General features: G+C 38.3%; 1 protein-coding gene across 1 annotated transcript in view; it reads left to right on the forward strand.

The window, feature by feature from the left end:
- The window catches only part of atrnl1b (attractin-like 1b), a 70,622-nt gene extending 47,233 nt beyond the window's left edge, over positions 1-23,389 (forward strand). The window contains exons 26-29 of the mRNA XM_005928152.3: positions 651-729; positions 13,086-13,193; positions 19,812-19,926; positions 21,282-23,389. Of these exons, the coding sequence (XP_005928214.1) occupies positions 651-729; positions 13,086-13,193; positions 19,812-19,926; positions 21,282-21,406 (427 nt within the window). The 3' untranslated portion in view covers positions 21,407-23,389. The remainder of the gene's footprint in view (positions 1-650; positions 730-13,085; positions 13,194-19,811; positions 19,927-21,281) is intronic.
- Positions 23,390-25,991: the final 2,602 nt, after the last annotated feature.

Here is a 25,991-nt window from a genome sequence, read left to right on the forward strand (position 1 = left end):
TTTGTTAGCAGGAAACTTTGAAATTTTGAGTCTGTCCTGTCTTGATCACTGATAATGTCAGGAGTTTAATCATGTCGAAGCTACGTACTTGTACTGTAAGAAAAGCTCGCAAAATTGAGCTCATTGTTTTGCAGAATTGCGGGAAGTTGCACGGCCGCTTAGATTAGCAGAAAAGGGCTAATGTGGCTTTGTCCAAACATGATAAAGCTTACTAATTAATAAATGATATGCCCTTTGTTTAGATACAAAAAATAAACAATACCACAAGTTGTGAGGTGTTGCGCAGAGCTGGTATTTGAAGGACTGCCTACTCCTTTGACCCAAAGAGAGATTATGCTTTCAACAAGCTTGCAAGTAAAAATATAATCTGCCAGTTTTTTTCTTGTGTCTGTGTGTGTGTCCCTTCCTCTCCCCCAATGCACTTTGACAATTCTACACAATCTTTCAAACTGAAGGCAAAAACTTTCAGCTAAATTAAAAACAGCATGTCCTCGGTCACGGTGACATTCATTCAGGTTGCTTGCAACCAAAAAGGAGCTCTACTGTAGCTAAAGGCTTTAAATGATTTCATATGGGACTACCTTAATGTTGCATATGCATATGAAAAAATAGAATATTTTGCTGATATTGTTTCGTCTCTGTCAAAACAGTTGCTTTCTGTCACTACTCCTGGTGGCAGCGGTGGTGTGGAAGATCAAACAAACCTGCTGGGCTTCTAGACGACGAGAGGTAAGTCGATAAAACACACCGTGCTTACATAAATACACCTGACTTTAACAAATTGTGAATATGCCGGTTGTTTATGCAAAAGCATTTGGCGTTTTAAGGAATGTGGGGTGACAATCACTGCATGTTGTTACAGCTTCTGTTCCAAATGCACACAGCCCCTCTCTTCTCAGAGGCAGTCTGACTTCTGCTCTTTAGTGAAATCAAAAGGAAAGAGGGCAGCATTTGTTCTTTCTCTTCAAGACAGTGTCTGAAATCAGATTTCAAGAGTTGTATGGGAGTTGGCAATGCTGCACTACCCACAGAGTGGAGAGTTGAGATCCGTCACTGTGTTATTTGTAAAATCAGGAGTTGGAGCTTAACTCGGATGATAACTGTGGTTAAAGGACTGCTTTCAGACTGGTAGATTGTGGTTTGATTACATTTTTTAATGCTTATAGTTCTGTCCATTTCTTCATATTTTCCTCACCCCTCATATTTTGCTAGGAAAAATATATATACACATTATATATGGCAAAATGAGAGTGGGCACAATTCTAAAGAGTTGATATAACCACCTTCTTGTAATTTCTGTAAGTAATCTATGGGAATAGCTCGACAGATTTCTTCGAGGATATGCCAGAGTTCTTTGGATGTTGTCTGTCTTTTGTTCTGTGAGAGAGCCTCCACTTTGGGGCAACCTGTTAACGCAGATTTTCAGTCCAGTTCTTGTGTAATTTGAGAGATCTCAAGCCTTGTTTGCCTTTGTTAAAAATGGCTTCTCTACAGCCACCCTTCCACTTCTGAGGTGGTTTTAGAAAAATACTACTTTATACCAGCTAAACTGGCATTTTATGACTTTGGCATTTACATAGAGAAAACTAAAGAAATTGGAGGAATTTTTCTTTTTCTTTTTGCAACATGCTGCTAGTAAGAAAGTGTCTAAAGATATAAAGATACAATTTAAAATTGCGTTGCTAAATTGTGTGTTACATGTGCATAGAAAATTGACTCACCCCTTCTGATTGCTCAGGTGTCACCATTAGGCTGATGATGGTACAGGGCAGGCTGTAAGGTTCTCAGCATGATGTTTAGAACTCCTTTTAGAGGGCTTTAGGCTGACTATTTGATTATTTTGTCAGAAATACATATGATTAACAGTAAAGATGATAATTGTGATAAATTGTGAATTTAAGTTTAATGGCCCAGTGGAAAGAAGAACGAGAAAGGAGAAAGTGCAGATACTGTGAATGACCAAAGGAAAAGGTGGATATGAATCATTAAAATTCATCGTTGGAAAGATAGGGCTGAAAAAGACGGGGAAGAAGAAGGATTATAGATGAGATGATTGTCAGTGGAAATTATAAGAGAGGGTTAGAAGGAAGGATACTGTGGAGGAAATTTAGGGAAAAGGCAAATATATGCAAATTCATCTCACTGCCCTTAACCCAAACTGTATCGGCTGGTTTCTGGTTTCTATCAGAGTAACTGACATTTCCATCTCCTCAGTGAATCCATACATTCTCCTGGATGCTGTTTGGTACTCAATAGCAGGAGTTTTCATTTGGTGCGTATCCAGCCTTTATGACATGTGGGCTACTAATAAATCTCTCACAATTTATATCCCCATCGGGGATGACATTGATAATTATGGGATCTGAATTTTATATTCTCTAATTGATATATGAAAATAAACAAGAATGATAGCTGCCGTGAGTTCGAATCATGCCTATCCAAAGAATTAAAGTCAATAAAAAATTAATGCGAGCAGATGGCTCATGGCATTAAAATTCTGCTCACTTTTCTGTTTGCTCATCTGTTTTGTCACTGTCCTTCAGGCATCCGATCAAAACAAATGCATAGTTAAATAAAACCCCTATATCTTAATTTCTCTGGGTTAAAAGTTTTGTTGTGGCTAAAAGAACGTGTACACACACACACATATATATATATATATATATATATATATATATATATATATATATATATATATATATATATATAGTTCATATTATTTATTGCTCTGTATTTGAAGGCACACCTACTGGAGTTTCTTGTTGATATGTCATTACAGAACTTCTTAGATTATACAGAGTGAAAACTTGCACCAGTTAGAAAAGATGAGGCTTTGATTTCTAGTGCACGGTTTTATAAATATGTGAAAAACAGTAGCTCAAGGTTTCCCTTATGTTCTTTTCAGAAGCCCTAGTTTTAAAGAAACATTTTAAGGAGAAGCAGTGTCGGTAACCTTTTCCTGAAAGCTGTAACAGCCTGGAGGGTGTTATTCAGCACTGTAATGGGTGCTTCAGCTGTGCAAGTAGTTTTTAACTACTTCTTATGTGGCAGTTCTCATGAGCACTCTTCCACAATACCTAAGAGATTGTTACAGAAACAGTAAAGGTCTTTTTTATGTGCTATCTGAGTAAAAAAGTTTCATATATCAAGTAGGACTTCTAGTGCATTATTTTTCTGAGTGCTTGTATGTTTTTGAAGCTATAAGCTCAAACCACTAATTTTCATCTTCACATCTCATGCAGCATGAGCTATTACCATAATTTTTATTGATTTTGATTACATTAAAAACGTTTCAGCTGAGAAAAGGCTCCAACGTTTCTGTGAGTGACCTTCAGCTTACATTTTCATCTTGGATTTCTTTAGTAAACTCTATTATAAGTCTATATCTACAAGTTATTTTATAACAGACTTGCATGCCCATGCACCCGCTGCCTAGATACTTTCATTCAGTTTGGACATTCATATGGAGAGCTTGCTGGATTAGGTGCAGTTCTTAAACCAACTAAGTTTATAACTTGTAAAGTTGTCCCAGAACTGGCTTGCTATCCTCAGGACTGTCTCGGTAACAAAACAAAATTAATAATTCATCCTACAATAATACATATAGCGAAAAACCCAGCAATCATATGACCCCCTATGAGCAGGCAGGTTGCTGTTAGTGGGAAGGAAAAACTCCCTTTTAACAGGAAGAAACCGCCAACAGAACCAGGCTCAGGGAGGGGAGGGTTTCTTGGAAAATTTGTACAATTGTACATTGCTTTCTCACATTTGAAAAGTGCTTCATAACTTGTTTATTATCTTTTTAGTGTTTTCCATTATAAATGCCAATATTACAGAATAAGTCAGAAGGAAAGACATGAGACAAGCAGGAGTGTTTAGGAAATGTTGAAAAAGCTTAAAAGATTTGGAGCAAAATAGTCTGAAGATTGGAATACATGATTGATGGCGGTATATATCAGAGGATGCTAAACAACAAGTTCCTATTTCTATTGGAGGAAGCTGAGGGCGTCTAAAGCTTGCTGCTGTATTTTTACAGTTAATTAAGAAATCCTCCAGCAGGTGCAAGGATGACTTCATGGAGTTATGCTCTTCTCACAGTGGGAGGGTGAAAGGATGGATTGGAGTTGGACCATAATCAATCCTAAGAGGAAATAAAAAGTAATATTGCTTTCTTTCCCCCTTTTTTTCCTGTTGCCTGCTCTAAAGGCAATTACACAAAATCACTTTCATTTCCTAGAGAGGACACTCTTAGGTTTGCTCATTTTACACAGCCAATTCTGGACATTAAACATATTATTCTCCATTAGGCTTCAGTGAGCACATTTTATAGGTACAAGATTTAATGATTAAGTTAATATTTATTCCAGGGTAAATACATTGTGTTTGCTAGTTGAAGACGTATGGTCAAACAGCTTCTTTTTTTTCCTTTTTTTTACTTGAGTCCTGTGCTCGCCAATTTACCTGGAGAAAAGGTGATTCAAAAGATTATAAGAGTCACTTTCTTTCTCATCAGCTACACATTGATTCAATAATTTTTAAAATAACTCTGTTACTGTAGATTTGAAGGATTATTTTCTAATCCACCAGTTTTGTTACTCAGATAATTATCCAGTGCCAAGCGAGTGGTGGAAAACAGAATGTCTGGTTTACTACACTGCTTGTAATACTAGCTATTTGATGTTGTGTAGTAACCAAAGTAAAGTTATAACTACTTTCAGTGTTGAAACGGTACTAAGTCTCCTGTAGTGTTAGGTTAACCGACTCAGTTCTGTCAGTGTTGTCTCATTGGTGAGCTGATTTGGCTCTTTTGTAAACACTATGTCCAGTTAATTTGAAAGAATTGGTGCACAGCCTCAGCACTTACAAGACTTGTCCAAATACAAGATGGGAGGATTTGGTCTGCGGGGCCATTTAAGCCTCAATCTGACATAAGGGCATGGAATGAATGAGTCCTAATGAGGCTTTCAGGAATGGCAGAGACAATAATGAGATTCTGATTAGGCCAAGTGGCATATGGATGTCTGATACTTGGTATTGGCTTTTTGATGTGAAGTCTGTATTACTCCTTCTGTAATGTGTTGGATCGAAAAGGCAATAGTTTTATATGATATTTATATTTGTGGGGGTTTTTTTGTCTCAGGATCAAATTTGACAAGAGTATTTCTTTATATCCAAGCAATCATTGTCATAATAATAACGACATAATCGTAAAAGAATAGCTGTGAATGGAGGATACCCAATACCCAATGATTCAATAATAAACAAGAGCATTCCACGAGCCTTTAAATGGAGAATATGTAATTCCTTCTATTAAGTTAATCTTACAAGGCTGATCATTTACCACACTAAATGAATAATTGAATAAGGGGTTTCTTTTTGTGTGGACTTGAAAGGATGTGGTTTCAAAGTGACAGCTTTTATATTTGAATAATTTTAGTTGAAGGTAGGTGACAAGACTTGGATCCTGAGTGGGGAAAAAGGGAGGAAGACAACAGCTGTAAATGCCACAGAAGAGGACAAGGGCTGACCTCTTTGAAGCTACCTGTGGGGGGAACAGAAGGGAGGGAGTGTTGACATTTCACGAGACTGCAACACAAAGATGATACACACACAAGCACATGAATTTATCTAATGCAGCTCCTCTCTTTATCGCTCTCACACACAGAGACATGCTTCGCAACATATGTAAATACAGATGGTTGTGTAGAGCAATGTTTTCTTGTGCTATTGTAGGTGAAAGGACCATTATTATTACATTATCGTGGCCTTCATAACTACTGATGGGCAGATCTGATGGCGCGATGATTGTCGTGTCAGCTGAAGACAAGCAAGTGAGGAATGTAAAAGTTAAGCGCAAAGGCTTGTGGTATATCTTTATTTCAGTATGTGTGATTTTGTCTTGGGACTCTAGCTTTTATAGTTATTTGTTTTGGTTGTTCGGAAGACCACATGACCATCAATTTCTTGCAAACGCACTCAAGTTATTGCCAACACATCATCTACACAAACCAGGAAATGGAATCAAAACAGCTGCTTGTGTGTGATGTTCACAGCTGTTCATTTTCCTGTCTGAATTTGAGTGTACTTCAGGTCTTGGCCAGAATGAGCCAAACCAAGCCCTTTGTGTGTGTGCGCAGATGTGCTGTAGGCACTTTCACATAAAAGACCCCTGAGTTTAAAGGCTGAACGGCATGCGTGTTTATTGCAAGTGATCACAATAACATTCACTTTAATTTTTCTTGCAAAGAACGTAAACAAATACTCCATTGGCAAGGCAAAAACATGGCATTCCAAAGAGGACTCCATGCATTTGATTGCCTAGCACCTAAATACACATCCTGCTTTTTCATACAGGCACCAAGAGCCTTAAGTATCACCCAAAATAGCCACTTCAACAACACCCATTTGGATTGCCTGATTTATTATTGTGCTCTCATTGACAGAAGTGAAAGGAACACATTACTAACCACATAATTTTCGCTTGTCCCTCTGCAGACTTGTTGGTCTCAGTGTGTGCTCTTGAAGAGCTCAATCAGCAGTCATCGATTGCTAAAATAAGATTATCCTACTCTTAAGCCTCTTGTCACCTTGATTGTCCTTTGTTCAGTTTAAAGTTTGCGCTCTAATAATTCCACCTTAAGTTACACATCGAGCACGACTGTCATTAGTAGTACAACTTATGCCACAGTTTGGAAGTTTAGAAGCTATCTTACTAATAAGTGACTATTTTATATATTCATTTAACCTCCCATACTCAAGCACTTCAACCTTTTGTTTTCCATTTTATGAAGTGTTTACTTTTATTTTTACTCTGCGGGACTGAGCCGGTGGGTACAGCCAGTGATCTTTGAAAGGGACAAAGTGACCTGCTTAGGTGTAGAATATGCTCAGAGGCGGGATGACACCTACCCTTTTATAGAATCCAGTGAAGGGAACAAAATGCTGTATTCACTAGACAGATAATTCATGCACTCACTTGCCAAATTAATCAAGTTGCATAGTAATGCACTCCATGCCCACCCTTATCAAAACTGTGAATGGCTCCAGCTTGTATTCTTGACAAAATCAGTCTGTCATTGCACAAACGTTAATTGGTTTTACAGAGTTCACTCTCGCCTTTTGTCAGTAACTTAGTATTCATTTCTAGAATCTTTCTGGTATTGTGTTGGACCTTTGATGATTGTATTCCCAGCACATTTCTGAAACATGTTCTGGACACAGAGCAAAGCATTCCCCGACTCTGCTCCCGCTCTCTTTTTGTGATTTGCTGCTGCTTTAAATTAATTCTGCACCATGATAAATAACATTGCTTCTATCTGACATTTACAATGAACGTTGTTGGATTTGAAGCTTTTGTGTTGGAACCAGTAATAACCGGTGAGCTGTTTTCTTGTTTTGCAACAACTTTGCTTGGCACTCGATCCTGTGTTTATCTTATTGCAAAGGGCAAAATTTCTCATTTCAACTTGTGGTGGCCTAGGCAGGTCAGATCTGTTGGTTCGGTATTGCTGCTTTGACGTTTAATAGTAGAGATGTACAACAATCTAACACGGGACCTCAGATGTAAGTTGAAAATCAGAGCTACAAAAGAAAAATCAATCAGATGATCAATCTCAATTTCATATTGTTGTTTTTTCCCCTTAGCTTTACCTCCCCTAGGCAATATTTTCAGACTGAGGGAACAAATTGGTGCAGTTTTTGGGGCCTTTTTTCATGCATGTTCTACCAGCAAGTCTGTACAACAATACAGTAACAGCTGCATCTTCAAAATAATGTACTGACACAAAATACACCCTCTTTTTTAGCTCTGAGGTTTTATGTATCAGGACCTAATAAAACATCGTCTGGTCCTTACCGGGTTCTAAAATGATTCAGATGAATAAGAAAAAAAAACTCATAATACACCATGTCATTATTTACTTATTAAAAACCAAAAATGGAAAACCACTGTGTGAGAAACCAAGCCCCACAGCCCTTTGATTCCATTAATTATAAAACCACCTTAAGCAGCAATAATTTGATGTAATCATTTTCTGTATCAATCTCTGACATCATTATTGAGGCGTTTGGGCTAACTGTGTTTTTTACAGCGTTCCTTCAGTTCACTGAGGTTTATGGGCATTTGTTTATCTTGAGGTCCGGCGACAGCATTTCACTTCTTTTCACTCTGGAATACTTTGGTATACAGAGGAGTTCATGGTCAACGCAATGACTGCAAGGTTCCCGGGTTCTGTGACTGCAAAACGAGCCCAAATCATCCTCCCTCCACCATTGTTGATGTGAGGTGTTTGTGCAGTAAGGCCAGAAGTCTTGTTGTTTGTTCTTCCAAACAAGCCAAACTTATTCAGTTTGAACAGGTTCATAGCATTGCAAAGTCCAACCTTGGGGTCAAGTTGCTGGGCCACTTCTGTGAGATTAGCAACTGTGAATGTTGAATGTTTTCCACTTGTGAATAATATTTCTCACTGGAGAGTGATGGACTTCAGATTGCTTGGAAGTGGCTTTGTAGACAATACTTCAGATCTGCAAAATGCCAAATCTTGTGCTTTGATAGAGGTCCTCACATTTGCTGATGTTGAATTAGTCAAATGATTTCATTAGCGTCACACGGTTCTACTTATCTTCTTAATTCATGTGGGAGCATTTCGACTGGGGTTACTTTTTCACACAATGCTTCTGCATTTTTGTTATAATTTGTGTAATGTGATGTTTCCTTGTTGTTCTGAGGTTGTATTAAAATAAATTTAATTTGGTAAGGGACAGGTATTTTTTTCTTTAATGTGTCCCGATAAGTAAAACCTTTGAATTGAAAGAGAGTATACTTTCATTTTCAGAGTGTAGGACACACAGGATGCACTGGCTGTTTATCCGATTTTTAACCTTGGCCCAGACTACAATTAGATTTCCAGTGTTTTAAAAGTCCAACCCCAATTAATAACTACTTACATGTACTTACACTTAGTTACTTACACTTATATGGCATTGAAAGAATCCTGCGTAGAGTGGAAGAAAACAGAAACAAGGCAGTCATGATATTAATCACTGATGCTGCAGCTGGGTTGTGGCTGTAACATCTCTACTCATCATTTTAAAGAAACAGTAAAAGTCTGTCTCACTTTCTTTTGGATTATTGTGGCCATAACTAAAATTAGCATGGAGTTTGTTCACTGTTCATATTTGTGGGATGAACAGACGCTGTTTGTGTTGGCAGTGTGGACCGACTTGTTAATCAGGCTTTAATTCTGTGAAAGTCAGCAAACTTTCTAAGTGATTTGTATTGCTTTTGACTGGGGATAATGTGCATGCATTTTTATGTCCCAGTGACCATTGAGAATAAAGTTATGGCCCACCTTCCATTCTTTTAGATAGGACTGCAAAATAATCACCTGAGTCTATACGTGCATTGGTAGAAATGAGAAGATTCAGGAAACAACATTTGCTGATCATTATTAGCAAGTGTTATCATAATGAAAAAGTCAGGTGCAATCACAGATCATAATGTACTCCTTCTAAACGAACGGAATACTGTATCTTTCTGCAAATGAGTATGCTATGTCTATGCAGGACTGTGTGCTTACTTGAAGGGTTTGTGTTGCTATGCCAGGTAGTTACCTTTCTTGTTGTTGTGCACAGGCTACTTCAATCAGCACAGAATCAAATATGTTGTGTCTGTCATCTGGCCTGTGATTAGCTTTTTATTTCACAGGTGTTATAATGTCAATTATCCCTGTTAAATTAGCAAATTAAGTTAAACAAATAATCTATTAGAAAGTACTTAAGGTAGATGTATACAAAACGTAATATACGTACATAACAATGTAATAATGAAATTATTAAAAAAAACATTTTTACTGTTTATTGTTTCATTTTTGGGTCTTTTAGGTTGATTAAGGCTGTGTTTTAATTAAAAAATGTTTTTATTAGATATCTACAATATTTTATATAAGATCAATTGTGCAGTATGGTCTTGTGTGTGTGTGTGTGTGTGTGTGTGTGTGTGTGTGTGTGTGTGTGTGTGTGTGTGTGTGTGTGTGTGTGTGTCTTTAGTGAGAAAAATATATATGCATAGGGTTTTTATATATATATAAACGCATAGATGGATGGATGGATGGATGGATAGATAAGACCAAAATCATTTGAAGAGGTCTACCTATTTGAAGGTGTTCTTGGTGTTGAACCACTGTTTGCTACCAAATATCTTATTAGTGTTATGACATCTTATTTGGTGTTTTCCAGTGTACATCCTCAACAGAACAACAGCAATTTTAGATAATGAATGCAGAGGCCTAATAGTATTTTTATAAACCTGTTACACAGATCGAGTCCTTGATATACTGCTAGCCCCCCTTGTTCATTTCTACATTGCTGTCAACCTTTCCAGACCTCGTATGAATTTGCCAATTAATGGCCAGACTAATGAATACCTAATTATATTCAGGGTGAGCGAGGGTGAAGGTCTGGACACAAGATTTTCAGGGTTCATTACTGCCCCAAGGACAAATTCCTGTGCCGACAGAAAACTCAGCGTAATACAACTGACCCAAACAGTCACACACAGTTTTCTTAATGGGATGAGATAAATTAGAGACTACTTAAATTGTTTATTAGAGATGAAAAATCTGAGCTTTTTTGCATGAGATAAACTACAGAAGGCAACAAAAACTTTCTGTTATTGGAGCATTTGAATTCTACGATGGCTTACATACAAATGCGATGTGCTGTGCTACAAAGTATTTGTACATGCTGTGTTCAAAGTTTGACACAGCTGAATTAGTATTATTATTATTGTTGTTATCATTATCATCATTATTCATCAATTAGTCTTATTCAATTCAGCCTCTCTGTCACATGGCTAAAGGCTCCACACTGGACAAGTTGTCAGCCTATCAGAGGGCAAACAGGTACTGTGAAATAGGTATAAAAATAGTTTTTTTCTTGCAACTTCTCACTTACATTATTGTTGTTGCTTTGCTCAATTTCTCTTCATCATGAGGAGAAATGCAGGTAGCATGCAGATTGCACAAGCCTGTTGGATTAGACTAATCCTGATTCACTCACATACGCATGGTGGTAAGAATAAAACAGGTTGCTGCACATGTTTCATGAATCCAACGATAATGTTGCGAGAGTATTTTCTATGGAAATATTAGCCAATGAGGCCCAATGGACCTTTGTGACCACACCCATCTATTGTACTCCTTTTGATCCCACCTGCTTGTCTATGACTGGTGCAATCCGATCTTATTGTTAAAATATATCTGCTCAAAGCAAAAAGCGCTGCATGGTGGGAACAAATGCACTCACACACAGACAGACTTATAGTGAAAATGATACCAGCCAAGCTGTTGTAGCTGGTAATCAATATCAGTCTGCATATACAGTAGCATCCAATGAAATGATCCCTGACCTTGGAGGTAGTGCTGAATTACTTTAACTAGTTGGTCTTTTAATCACAGTAGTTCATTCATTTCTTATAATAAAGCTTATATTTTAGTTTTACAGTGGCTTAAAAATCACTTTTATATGCATAATGTCACAATGTGCACAAAAAACAACCCTTGACTTTCCTTGTGTATTTGCTCACCTACTTGTTCTTTGGATTACTTAAAACATCAATCACAGCTTTTCTTCAGAAATATAAAAGGTTTTTTTGCAATGACATTTTTTTCTTAACTTTTTTTTCATGTGAAACAATTTCTAGGATAAGTGCAGAGGAAAGTCAGGTTATAAGGTGGACCAGCACAACCACTTGAAATGCTTACTAATCTGAAGTACAATTAGATCTTAATGCAACACACTTAAGCTCATCACAAATCCAATAACAATCACTGATGTCCTTGGCACTAAAATGGCAGCCTATTTAGATATTGATCAGACAATGATGAAAGTGTGGCGCTAGTTGTTTTACAATATTGATTAGTGAGGAACAAGAGAAGCTATTTTCTGCTCAGTCAAAGCCGCAGAAATTGTGTCACTGTGGGGTAATAACCGCACCACAGCCTGGAGAGGAACCGGTAAATATATTGCAGAATGTGTTGGTCAAATCTGGAGAGATACGTTCCTACACTGATGGTTTTGATTTTGAATGTTAATGTATATGGAATCTGTCTAGTTTTGTATCATATATTTTGTACCATTATATTAAAAAAAACCATCCTTTGAATATTTTTTTACCTCCATAACTATTTCATATAATATTTTTGCATCTAATTCAGGCTTATAAAAAAAACAACTCAATACAAAAAGTAGACTTGGAGCTCAGTGGAGTAGTAATTCTCCATGTCTTTAGGTCATGGACATTTATGAGTAGTTTTTTAGTGCTTCCTCATTGATATCTGCTATTGATTTTTAGCTTCATACTGTAATAGCCCTGCAGCTATAGGTTACACTCGATGAAATCAGTATTTCATTTTCAGTTCTTCATTTTTTCTCATTCTTTAACCCTGTAAAGCAGCGGTCTCCAACCTTTTTTGCGCCACGGACCGGTTTATGCCCGACAATATTTTCACGGACCGGCCTTTAAGGTGTCGCGGATAAATACAACAAAATAAAACTAGTATGGGTACCAAAAAAGGGAAGATTTATTCATAACACACTTGAAAAGACCCAGGAAAACTGAGTTAACGATAAAAACGATAACAAAATGACGCTGAAAATCGATTTAAAAACCCTGAAAACCACACATTTCACACCCGAGCCTCAACTCTCGCGGCCTGGTACCAAACGACTCACGGACCGGTACCAGTCCGAGGCCCGGGTGTTGGGGACCGCTGCTGTAAAGTTTAGTTCTATAACATGTATGTTAAAAAAACAAAAACAATACAGTTACTGTGTCTATAGATTTTACCCACACACAAACCATCGCCTTGATATTGATTTGGGGTGACTTTTATGGGCTGACTCTTAAAATGATTATACTTTCAGGGTTTTTACGTTTTGGTGTAAATTATGTGTTTGAAATATGTACTGTTTATGTCTTTATATGTAGTCAATCACAAAGCCCCAAAAGCTTTTCCCTGTTGATATTGTTGTATGAGAGTACGCCCTGTGTTTTGCTTATCTGTCATCTGTGTTTGATATTACAGCAACTGATGAGAGAGCGTCAGCAGATGGCCAGTCGTCCTTTTGCCTCAGTCGACGTCTCATTGGAAGCCAGAGGAGAAGTAACAGAAGTGTTGCAGCCTGTGCTTGACGTGAGTCTTACTCACTCGCTTACATGTGCACATACAGATAATCACATTTGTGACGGTAAAGTTAACGGGAACTTATTATGCTGTTCATTATTTTCTCTTAGTTATATCGTTGCAGCTGTAGAGACTCTTGTTAATTATGACTAACTATTTAAATACAAATGCCAGCATGTGTACAAGTAATCCATGTGAGGCTTCAAGCTGCTCTAAACGCTGCATTTCAGACAGTTTCTCCTAGTCTTTGCTCTGTGTGACGTCATTAAAAACAGACATCCAGGCACAGAAACCTGTCCAAACCTTCTGTTTGTGAGACACTGCCACTGTCAAGAAGGTTAGCTTTATGGGTTTTGTGAAGAAAGTGGTTTATTTCACTCAGGGCTTGAACTGAGGAGCTATAGCTAGGCTCAGCATATATTAAATACGGATTAATTTGACCGTTGGGTTTAGTCTCCAATATTAAACATATGAAAACTAAGAATAATACTCTTGATGCACATTTGCGTTTTCATTACTCTATTCCAGAAGCATCTTGGGAAAAATCTTACATAGCGATGGTTGACAGTGAATTCTTTATGAATTTCTTTCATTGTGATTATTGAAATTCCCTGTTTATAAAATCCATTATCTCGAAGAACCTTCAGTTTTGACACAAGCCTCAAACTGAGACTGTGTTATTTCCATTTAGTTATATTTGTACTAACATCAAATAAAAGCAAGCACTTTTTTGTTAGTGCATTTACTGACATGTAGAGTATGGCAGTTATTATTGCTGCATAATTAGGGGTTATTGTGCCATTTTCAGCCATCTCGTGCCATCAACACAAAATATTTCAACCTTTTATTCAGTCGTCCAGTCAATAAGAAATGTGCCCGTTGTGACCCTTTCTCTCCATGCCTCTTGTTTATTTGTGTTGCCCTCTACAATCATTTTCCAATCAATGTTTTCTTTTTAATATTTTTTTAAAGCATCTATTATATGTTTCAAATTATTTGTATGGTGGTTTTAATCGTCTAGCTAGAAGCAATGGCCACTTCTTTTAAAAGCGTCACAGGAAATTGCTCGCTCTGATATTAAAATGATGACATCGGGACTGTTTTTGGAACATTTCATAATTTCATGGCCCACCGGGTGTATTTTACTCCGTTTCCATTTTTGCCTAATTTATCCTCTTTGGTTGTTTACTGGAAATATGCCACATGGTGCCTCTGCATTCGAAATGTGATTGATAATTTGTTTAGCTTGGATGCTCATATACCTTTGGTGTGAATTATTCTGTAGCCCCCAGTTGCTCCACTCTTATCTATTCCTCCCATACAGATAGAAAGTAGAGGGGTAGGCTGGCACTGAGTACAGTGCGGGGCTCTATGCCATGTGGAGTAAAAGCATCGTTTAAAGTTCTACGCAGAGCTACGTCGTCATCATAGCAACAAAGGGCCGATTCCTCATCTAGGAACAAGCCCTGTGTCACTCGGAGCTGAGAGAAATAAAATCACTGTGGCAACCGGCGAAGAGGCACTACATTAGCTATTAGTGTACCGCTGAGTGGTGCTCACTGTGCATTATGGTATTGTGAAGGGCAATGTAAAGAGCAAAACAGGAGGAAAACAATGCTTCTTAGCTGTCTGAGTGCACTATATTGTTGCACTTGTAAAGAGGTACGGTACACCCTAAATTTGAGTGGCGTTGGAAGCCGGTGCTCTGCCTTGATTCAGGTAAAATGTTAATTACGTACTTGACAGTGGGACACGTGTCCATCTGTCGTTCAGTAATTTATTGCAGTGCTGTTCCTCCCACTCCTGCGCAAAAAAAATCAAAGATGATGTTCTTGTTATGCGGCACAGTAAAGAGGAGCCACTGGAGAATATTGCTGTAAAAAATATTGCAAGCTGTTTTGAAAATGATAACTGGAAAAAAAAATAGATCGTCAGTCTCCTGTTTCTCAACCCTGTCAAGATGCAGAATTGACCTTTAAATATGGGACTTTGAATCATTCACCTAGATGTCCATATGGCCTTTATTGAAGTTGGCTTTGTTCCCTGTTATACTTTTATAACCACATACTTGTGCACATAAAACTGATCTTTCATTTACTTTACTTATATAAAGGGTCTAAATTTACCACATTTTGATATTCTTGGTGTAACCCCAACTAACCTTGAGCTGACCGGGTTATACTCCCTTCTCTTTCCTGCATCTGTTTATTTGCCAGTAAAGGCAACAGCTGGAATAAAGAATGCAGTGCTGTTGTGGTCACATTTCCTTATTCTACAGTCACAAGAGATAAAAGAGTAGTTTGGGATTGCACCACAACCAAAGTTATTGCGACTGCGTGCAATGAATTTTCAGTCTTTGAAATGGTTGCTTTGAAGACAGCGGTCGGGTCTGCACACGCTCAGTCAGCTGCCATCTTCAAATCGATTCTGCTGCGTCAAGTTGGCAGTGCTCTCAGTTTGAGATTGAATGGGGTCAAGTTAGCAATTACATGCAATCTTTTTCTTGTAATGCGGTGATTAATAGTGATAAATCGTCTTTATATAAAATTCAGATTCCACAGAACTTCATGATAACTACTTACATTCAGAGTCCAGTCAGAACTGCAGCAGAAATGTAGAAATTCTTCCACAGATAGTGATGTAGACTTAGTATTTGCCAACCTTTTATACAAGTATACATATACATATAGATATACAAGTATATTTAAGACTATAACTAGTTGAGTGGAGTTCCCAAAGATGCATGTTACAATTGACTTGTGCTCATCAGTGCAGACGGACTCGGATTGAATGCAATGTGTTGACAAAAGGTCTAATAAATTATAGCTTCACCAATTTGTCTGAGAGTGATTGCAGTCAGACCTAGCTGAAGTCCGTTTAAGAGGTTGTCTTCCACCAGCCAACGATCGAAAGTGGTCAGCTACTGGACACCAGTTGGTCACCGCAACTATATGTAATCTTTTAATGAATGCAGACAAATGCACTGGTCAACCAGCGGTTATTTATTTATTGACTAAGTTGGTGTATTTTGCATTAAAAAGCTTGCTAAAACATAACATTTCTTATTCATTTGTTAATACAATAATAATTTTAAAAATTTTAAGCGTCCATTTATTGAAATGATTTGTGTTAAGCCACTATGTCTGCATCTTATCTGTGTACATGGAAGTATTGTGTTGAAAAAATGTTTACAAAATTAAATCTCTGTGGTTCCAAGTGTCTAAATACTTACGGTGGACCACTTACAGCTCAATTACATGACTTGGCACCAACTGAAGGTGAAACATATCAAACCAGCCTATTTCTCTTTTCTAAAGGTTAATTGGTCAGCATCTGGAGCCACTTAGCTATTGGAAATATTTTTTGATGTCAGAGAGGACACAGTTGCTGTGCTTTGTATTTGTTTCACCAGCCCAGACCCGCTGCTTTAACGCAGTAAAGCATAGAACAGGTTTTTGATATCATATCCACACTGAAGCCAATGCAGTTTACAAAGGGGGAAAGAAACATGAACACAAAAGACCTTATCCTTTAACTGCACCGTCTGCATTGATCTCACTGAATTAGTTAGTAGCATGTCTCAGTCACTACTTACAGACCCTCCAGCTGGTCTGAGAGCGAAAATTATAACAGCCTTTGTGCCATTTTATTCCATTTGGTTAGTTTAAACTCCCGAGATGGACATGGCTTTTAGCGACCAAGATGTCAGCAGCTGTTAGACAGAGCGATTCGTGCCCAAACACTGCAGACCACAGCCTCTATATTCACTATGGCCGGGCAGTCAACATATGGAGCCACTAACGAACAGCTAGTATGATGGATGACACCTGTCAGTGGCGAAAGGAAAGGAGATACATTGTGTGTTGTTTTCGTGTTTTGCATTTGTGTATGGATGTTTATGTGCTTGTGGATGGTTGTGAATGACTAGAATACACTACTTATTCTAAAAGTGTTATTTTCAGATCTTTGGAAGATCTAAAAGTTGTCAAGTTTTAGACCATTTAAAAAGGCAACCCTACGACTAAGCTTGAAGGAAATGACTTATTAATAGCTTTATTTGATTTTCCTCTTCACTGGAGGAATGTGTCGGTTTTTCTCAGAGCAACGTAAGCATTTAAATGAAGTGAGGGAGAGCCAAAAGAAAGTGGTTTAACTTTCCTGCTGCCTTACACGAACCAAAATGTGTAATTTATGGTTCACTTGTAACAGAGCTGGTGTTGCAGTTCGGGGGAGAGTTACAGATGGCTACAAATATTTGCTTACCAAACTGAAGCCATCAAATTATTGATGTACATGGTAACGATGTCAGCAAAGCAAACTGGGCGCATAAGCAAGTGGCACATCTACCAAATGGAAATTTCTGTAAAAGTAAAATAGTTTACTTTCTAATGGTAATCTGCACTAAACACAAACAAGAGCTTAGATTTGGAGTTTACCTAAGGGTGGCATTAGATTCTGGATCAATAATTAAAAGATAGGGGGGACCTCCTAAGGGGATTTCATATAAACTGTTAATCCCAAATGATGTTGAGGCCATTAAGAGTTTTAACAATCTAACCAGCAGCTGACCAAAGTTGTGAAGATAAAAGCATCTCCACTGGTTTAGTTGCCATTGCAGTATTTTAGCGATCTGTCATCAAAGCCATACGTGCCTAAACGTAGTTGATCATTCCTTTTAAATTTGACAAATTCATCTTTAGTCCTTCTGCTTTTGCTGCTGAGCAGTGCTGATGATTCCGAGTCTCAATTTTAGCTGATGTGTCACCCAGCGGTCCATACATGTGTATCTCACAAATCGTCAAAAATCAACATAAATGAACTCCTTTATATGAATGCAGCTTATGCAGCTATTCATTAGCAGGATCACTTGAATGGTCATGAAATGGCTGGCAATTTAATTACCCTCTAATGTCAGTCGTAGTTTTAATATTACCCTCTTGATGGTGAATGTGCCTGAGCAGATGCATGAGAATATTGTGTTCCGACCATGTAGCCTAATTGGATTGTGTAACAATGCACGTAAACGAACCGTAAGTCAGCCTACAATACGGAAAAATGTTTCGAGTATATGTAGCACGACTCTTTCATGTTGTGCTCTTGAAGGGTGCAGCTTATTCAGAGTACTAGATATTGATGATACTTGAGGCTAGCTGGACTGATCCTGGGTCGTTCTTCCAGGGAGTCGCCTTTGCAAGCAAATTGGCTTTAAAAATGAAAGATTATATTATTTTTTTTAGTAAGGAAAAGATTAGTGTCGCTTTAAATCAACATTGAGTAGGAAACCAGGAGTTTTTCTTTCTTAGTTTTGACACAATGTTCAAATGGTAGGGCTCCACATATGGCTCCATTACAGTTTGTGTCACAGACTATTCCTGGTTTTGGTGGTGCAGTGGTGTAGTGTATATTTTCTTGGCTTTGTGCACCTTAGTGTGCATTGAGCATTGTTTCAGCAACACAGCTTACCTATGTATGGCATTGACCATCCATTTATGACTACAAGCTGCTAACAGCAGGATAGCATGTCACAAAAGAGGGGCCAATTTGAGACTAGGAAGTTGTGCCTAACATGGATATAGCTGCGCCATTACACAAGAGCAGTTGTGAATCATGGCATTTCAAATGGCAAGCTTAATTACTGCATTTAAAAATTACACTGCAGGCTTCATAGGAAACAAGACTGTGTGGCCCTGAATTACACTCAAATATGCTGAAACATATATCTTTTACCATTTGGCAGCTAAAACTAATAAGATATGTGCTTCCTGAATCTATTGCTCTTAACTCACTGTGTATATTAGGTATTTGGAGTCAATGCGGCTTTAAAAATACCCAAAGCGTCAGTGTTTGTGTTTGTGTTTTTGTTTTCGCAGGGTGAAATATACGGCAGATTGCAGTGGAATACATTTAAACAAATTACCGAGTCTGCCTCGTGATTTTCACGTTTTAATGGGTGTGCTTATGCAGACCTGTTTTTTTTTAATCCTGCCTCTGCTGCCTCTCTCATCTCCATTTTAAATTCAGCCAACACAGAAATAAAAAGAAAAAAAGTCAATTCCATTCAGACATGTTATTATTCCACAATTTCTATCCTCTCATCCAAAACATGCTGTGAAACCCTTGACATTCATTATCAGGATGACATGTTTTTCACACTCGAGACGGGCAGTTTTTGGCCATTAAGTCCGAGCGTAGGTCATTGCCTCCACACTTTGACTGTCTGACGGAGACACAAGTGTTTTTTGTTGTGTGACCAATCAAAGCATTTGTCTCAGGAGGAGGGAAGGGAGGGTGTGTTGTCTTAAGTGGGGCAACTCCAGCAGCTGATATGAGTGATTTTTGGTCTGCTGCTCCCAACAAAGAAAATTCAACATCACATGTGTAACTGCAGGGAAAGAAGGACTAGTAAGACACATTGATATCGGGTTAGTTGATAAAGCAGGGCTATACCAATCCACAGGTGCTGGGTTATTGTCAAAAGCAGTGAAGTACTTTTGTCCTGCTTTCTTTTCTTAAGGCAGTATTTACTGTGTGCTTTTCACACTGCAGTATTTTTCACATAAATATAAACAACTTTATTTCCAGAGCAAGTCATAAAATCTTTTCTATTTTACCGTCGCTTTTCATCAGGGTGCACCTAAACCTGTTGCAATGGAACCGTGTTCAGGAGGAAAAGCAGCTGTGTTGACTGTCCTCATGCGCCTGCCCTCTGGGCCTTCAGGCTTACCTCCACCGGGACAGTCAGGTAACTACAAAACTGTAACCATCTTTTTGTCTTATGGTTAAATGTATTAACCCTGCTGTGGTATAAGGGTCATGAGGGTTATGTGGGAAAGACTACATTTACAAGGTTCTCTGAGTAATGAAAGTTTACATTTTGTTTTTCATTTTATTTCATTTTTTGAGGCACACCTCACTAGGACAGAGTTGGATGGCCTTCTGCTTTCTACCTTAACATCGCAGCTACCAGCCTGAACTTTGATAGAGAGCAGGGTGGCTCCATGCTTTCATGTTGTTTATGCCGAACTCAGACCCTACAATGTAAATTTTGCAGCAGAAATCAAGACTCACCAGAATAAATAATTTGTTCTCAATATTCTGTTGTTAAATTTTGGTCCTTACAAAATGTAGCCTCAGCTTTCTGTTCTTAGCTAACAGGAGCGGCACCTGGTGTGGTCTTCTGCTGCTGTAGCCCACTGGCTTTAAGGATCAGTGGGTTTAGAGATGCTTTTCTGTATACCTTTGTTGTAATGTGGGGTTATTTGAATTACCCTGCCTTCCTGTTATTTCAAAGCTGACCTCTGACATCAACAATAGATTTTTGCCAAGAGAACTGCCGCTCACTGGTTATCTTCTCTTTTTTTGGGCCATTCTCTGTAAAATCCTAGAGATGGTTGTGTGGGTTTATGTCTGCCATCTAGCACTAACAGCCACACCACATTCACAGTCACTTAAACCTTGCTTCCCCATTCTGATGCTTGGTGAGTTTGAACTTATGCGATTTGGGGCCCGTTGGTTACACACAACTATGTCTATTTTAATCATTTAAGTTTATGAACATATTATCTGGTCAGGTGACATGTCCTCAAATGTCCTCCTCAATGGTCTGTAAAGCAGTAGACCTGTTGTGGCCACTTGCACAATTTATCATAGACCATAAGCCTGTGCAGAGAGTAAACATCAACTTCAGGGTCCAGCTTTGATATTGAGCGTCGATCTACATGGCACTAAAGTAAGCCATGGCAAAATCTTAAAAGCAACCTAAAAACAAAACAATGTAGACCACACTGCCTCAAATGTGAAAGTGCATGTGGTCAGGATCAGGATCAATCTAAAAAAAAAAAGGTCAGTTTGAAGGGGAAAGTAGTTAAAATTAAGTCATCTTTAGTTCTTCAATCTTTAGGAGAAAAATCCTAGAACTTGCTCCTTCATTGCCATAACAAGTGAAATTGTCTCACTGTCAACCAAAGTAAAGAAATCCTGCATTTACTGGTTGAAATGCCACATATCCATAAAAATATCTATGAAATTGTTTAACCGAACAAATGAATTTGTGGGAGTTCTCACCCTCATGTTGTTCTTTTTCTTTCTCCTCCTCAGGACTCATTGTAGCGAGTGCACTGATAGACGTTTCACAGCAGAAAGCGTCAGATTTTAAGGAGAAGTCTTTGGCCATAAAGAACCGAAAAGCCCTTCCTCCAGCACACCAAGGGACCTGCGTCTGAGTCGCAACAACTTTATCTGCTGGGCCCCGATTTACACCATCTGACATTATATTGTTCCAACATGTCACAGATCCCAGTTGGAAGCCTTTGCAGAGACACGGCATGACTACATGTACGAGATTTCACTTAGCTGCTACCACAGAAGTTTCCACGTTCCAAGAGCACAACCTGTGTTACCTTTTTTTGCCCTTTTTGCTCTATCCTGCATACGCCAAACTCAGAAATCCTTCTCCTGGATCCTGGACTCTCCCTTTAGCTTTGGCAGCCAGTGGCGTGCATTAAGCAGACACCTGACGGCTCAGCGGCTACTACAGAGCATGACAGACAAATGAATGAGGAGATTGTGAAACAGTTGAAGCTTTAGGCTTAAAGACTTTGGGAGACCACAAATTTGCTCAGCATGAAGGAAAAAGCAAAGGTGTCTATATGTTAGGTTGTATCAAAGTAAACAGATTTCTCTGACACCACTTAGGAAATGCAACAAATGATTGAAAATGGCTGGTTAGGGATCCAGTATATTATGCGATGTTTGTCTCGCCCTATTTTTTCTTTCTTTCTTTTCTTTTTTGCTTGCCAACAAGTGGTATTAAACGGTGCTAAAGCATTTAGTTTGTATGACATAGCTCTTAACTCAGCCTTTGCTATGGACTGAACTCATTATGCCTTTTTCTGGGGAAAGCTTTGTGCGATTTACCATCCTTCAACCACGTGATAGCGTTTTAACAACTAGAGCATTTTGTCATACCACTTCATCGCTCACCATTAATGATCTTTAGCATCTCCTGTACATAAGTGTCATCCACGCAGCTAGGCTAAAGTCTGTATTTTTAGTGGAATACACGTACAGATACTGCCGAGATATCACTGCAACTACCACCACCACCAGCATGTAGGTGACCACATACTGGAGGAGGCACGGACGAATCACCCACCATCTAACTAAAACATGGAAATCTCCAAAACTTTTTGTTTCATTTGTAATATATATATTTTTTCTTCTTCTTCGGTGTAGTCTCTTTTGAAGAAGTACGATAACGCAGAAGAAAACTGAGATCTTGACTCATTCTTTACTACAGTTTGTAACTGTATTGTTTTGCTGTGCAACTTGGATCCTGAGCTCGTCCTCGACCGATGAGGTGGGTGGATGTCATGTACTGTTGGAGAAAGATGCCTACTTTATAAACTTGGACCAGGGACATTAAGCTCCTCTGGCTGTTTTTACTAGTTTGTTTGTCTTATTTCTAAGTAGTCCTCTAAAGCTATGACTTTATTTCAGTCCTTCAGTGCAATGGCTTATGTTACCTTTTTATAATGCCTTGGCTTTCCACGAACCGGCGGGGAAATGTTGATCTGCAGAGTTTTCAAAGCTGTCGAGTGTTTTTAGCCCCAAATCCACCCTGAGCTGTACAGTGTCTTGTTGGAACAAATGTGAGTCTTTGTCACTCTTATCCCTTGACAGTTTGTGTGTTTTTGTCAAGTTTTTTATGACTGAACGACAGAGCGGTTATCATTTATTTTAGGCCTTGTCACCTGATAATATTATATCTATGATAAATTGTCTTTTGCTACACTTGTGTAAAGAGCATTTCCGTTAATAATTTGTTTTGATATTTAACAGATTCCTGTGTAATAGCGCATTTAACTCGATTTTCATTGTTGACTTAAATCAGTTGTTTTAATGTCAACCCTTTTTGAATTGTGCATCTTTGAAGACTGTACGGGCATTCTCTTGCTTTTTGTTACAAAGTGGTTACGACGATGCATTACGTTATGGTGGTATGCCAGCTATTGTGTTTTAATTTTGTGTTTGTAGAGTATTCCTATACTGGTGTCATTACACAGGAATCAGGGTCTCACTGTACCGTGAAGGAGGAAAAAATGAAAAAAGAAAAGATGAGAAACTGCATATCAGTATTCTTCAGTGTATTTTAAGGATGGACAACATGCCAGAAAATAAATAAATAATAAAAACAGACCTTGAAATCTTTTGTGTGGTAAAGTCTTTTAACTTTTTTAAGCCTTTTTTAAAATTCTTAGGTTTTACATATCATCTGGTCCTCAGCAGGTTGTAAAATTCGGTAAATATGACACAGATGTATAACAACGTGACACATTAGTGTGTGTCATTATTTATTTCACAAAAAATAAGTCTAAGCACTCCAGAAGCAGGGTGTGGACAAACTAAGTACGCACTGATTTCTTCCGTGTGAATTAAGAGGGTAAATAGGAGCCAGGTGCTGCTAATCAAATGCACGTTAATTAACTGATCATCAACAAGTGTGAACACCTCGATCAAAGCACACGTTTTGGCACTTTGCAGGTGTGTCTGTGGTAATACAATGCCAAGGAAGAAAGTCATCAGCAGTGAACTGTTCATCAATCTGGGAAGGATCAGAAGGCCATTTCCAAACAATTTGAAGTCCATCAATCTACATTAAGAACAGAATTCATTCAGTTGACAATCTTCCTGGAAGTCGACTATGCCAGCAAATTCTCCTCAGAGGTCAAGCTGTTTAACTTTAATATCTTAAGTTCAACATTTATATCTCCAGGCCTCAAGGGCCAGTGTAATGCAGGTTTTAGATATCACCCTGGGTCACCACACCTGAATCAAATAATTAGTTCATTACCAGGCCTCTGGTAACTTTAATACATGTTGAGGAAATAATTTAGTCATTTAAAACAGCTGTGTTGGCTCAAGTGCAGATCTAAAACCTGCAGGACACCGACCCTTGAGGCCTGGAGTTCCCCCACCCCTGCTTTAGACAAACAAGACAGTGAGACGTTCAACAAAAACCAAACACCTGAAGACAACTGTCAAGCACGGTGGCAGAGGGGTGATGATTTGGGCTTGTTTTGCAGCCACAGGAGGTGGGTAACTTGAGTTGATTGAGACAAATTCCTCTGGATCTGAAGTCATATTTTTTGACAGCTAAAGCTGAATTTGACTCCTGCAACAGGACAGTCCTGAGCACACCAACAGGATTTCTGAGAAAAAAAAAGAAAAACAAAAGAATAAGAACAATAAATGCCCTCAAACGTCAATTAATTAAATAAATGGAAAGAAGAGTGTGTGGGAGACTGAAAGTGCACAGAAAACCTTAAGTTCTACAAGTTAAAAACTCCTGGGGTATACTTTGTTTTTCCATATTGCTTTTCCATTTTGGCTTCTTTTCTGTTACTGTCATGTGTCGTTCATCTGAGGTTGTATTTAAATACCCGGTAATAGTTTAAGGCCTTAAAAGACAAATATGTAGTTAAAACATGGTTTTTTGTTAATTATTCACTCTCATTAACATTTTTCCTCACATATATTTTCTGAAAAAATGACAAAGCAGACAAAAAAAACATCTAAATGCAAATAACTCTCGTTTTATGTTTAATTATTCAGAGAGCATGCTGTGAGATCAACCAAACGCAAAGCAAATCACTTAAATAGAAAAACAATACTCACTCAAAAATAGCACTTTTAGTGAAACAAGGTGCCACTCCAAAATACAGGAAATTACCAGTAATGTGAAAAAGTGCCTACGAGGTGTAAACGTGAAGATAAAGAACACAGTGGGTGGTTTCCTTTAAAGTTCAGCCTGATATTAGGTTTGTCCTTCAATGTGCTAACACCTCTCAGTGTGCCTCCTCAATGTCAATGATGTGCATTTGAAAAAGGAGGCAAAGAAAAGAGATGCAGCCTGCCAAAGTGCTGCTCTGGATAATCCTCACTTATACTCAGTGTACTTATTAGCTGCTGGCGCTCCTGGAAAAAAGCCACGAGCCCCTCGAAGAAGCGCTCACCGTGTTGATATTTTTTAATGCTCCGAACAGCAAGAAGAAGACTAACCCATTTAGTGCTGCTATAAAAGAGCACTTTTCAAATATTACAAATATTTTCTATTCATGTTTCGAACGCAACAGAAGCTCACTTTTGGAGCAGTAGTATATTTAGTGGTGCATTTCTGCATCTTCTGTAAAATGCCTTTAGCTCTTTGAAGTGCCGAGAATGTACTTTGAATGAAGTGAACTCTTTTTTTCTGCCAAAAGTGAATCTACACGTGTCACATTCCCTTCCAGCTCATTAAAGCGAGGTGTAAAGCTCTGGAGGTGACAGGTGGTGCCACTGTCACTGTGTTATTTGTGGCTGCCAGCTGTACATGAGATGTGCTGTATGTCTCCCCAAGGCCCCTTTGCTAAAAGTGAAAGATTTCCAAGTAATCACATTTTAGAATAGATAAATGAAGCTCTGACTCTAATTTTATGTAAATGGATCTAAAATCTTCAGAACTAGGCTTTAAGCCAATGACAATCATATTTTTAATGCAGGCTTATATATTTCCAATGAACACTGATGACTATAACAAACTCAATTAATTTTAAAGCAGACATTAGTTTGATTACTGTATGCTCACTCTGTTGGGATAGTAGATGTGCATTATGTTTATTGGAATATGCTTCTTTTTATTCGTGTTTATTCATGTTGTCTTCTTCTGCCAGTCTAAGGATTGTGAGGCAAGATTCCCAATTCATGTACATGAGCAAAGGCTAGTGGATATACTAAGACGATCCACATGACAAACGTGCAATTTTTGCT

The sequence above is a fragment of the Haplochromis burtoni genome, unplaced genomic scaffold (assembly GCF_018398535.1).
Source record: "Haplochromis burtoni strain Fernald_Lab_line unplaced genomic scaffold, NCSU_Asbu1 Contig_108, whole genome shotgun sequence".
Taxonomy (NCBI): Eukaryota; Metazoa; Chordata; class Actinopteri; order Cichliformes; family Cichlidae; genus Haplochromis; species Haplochromis burtoni.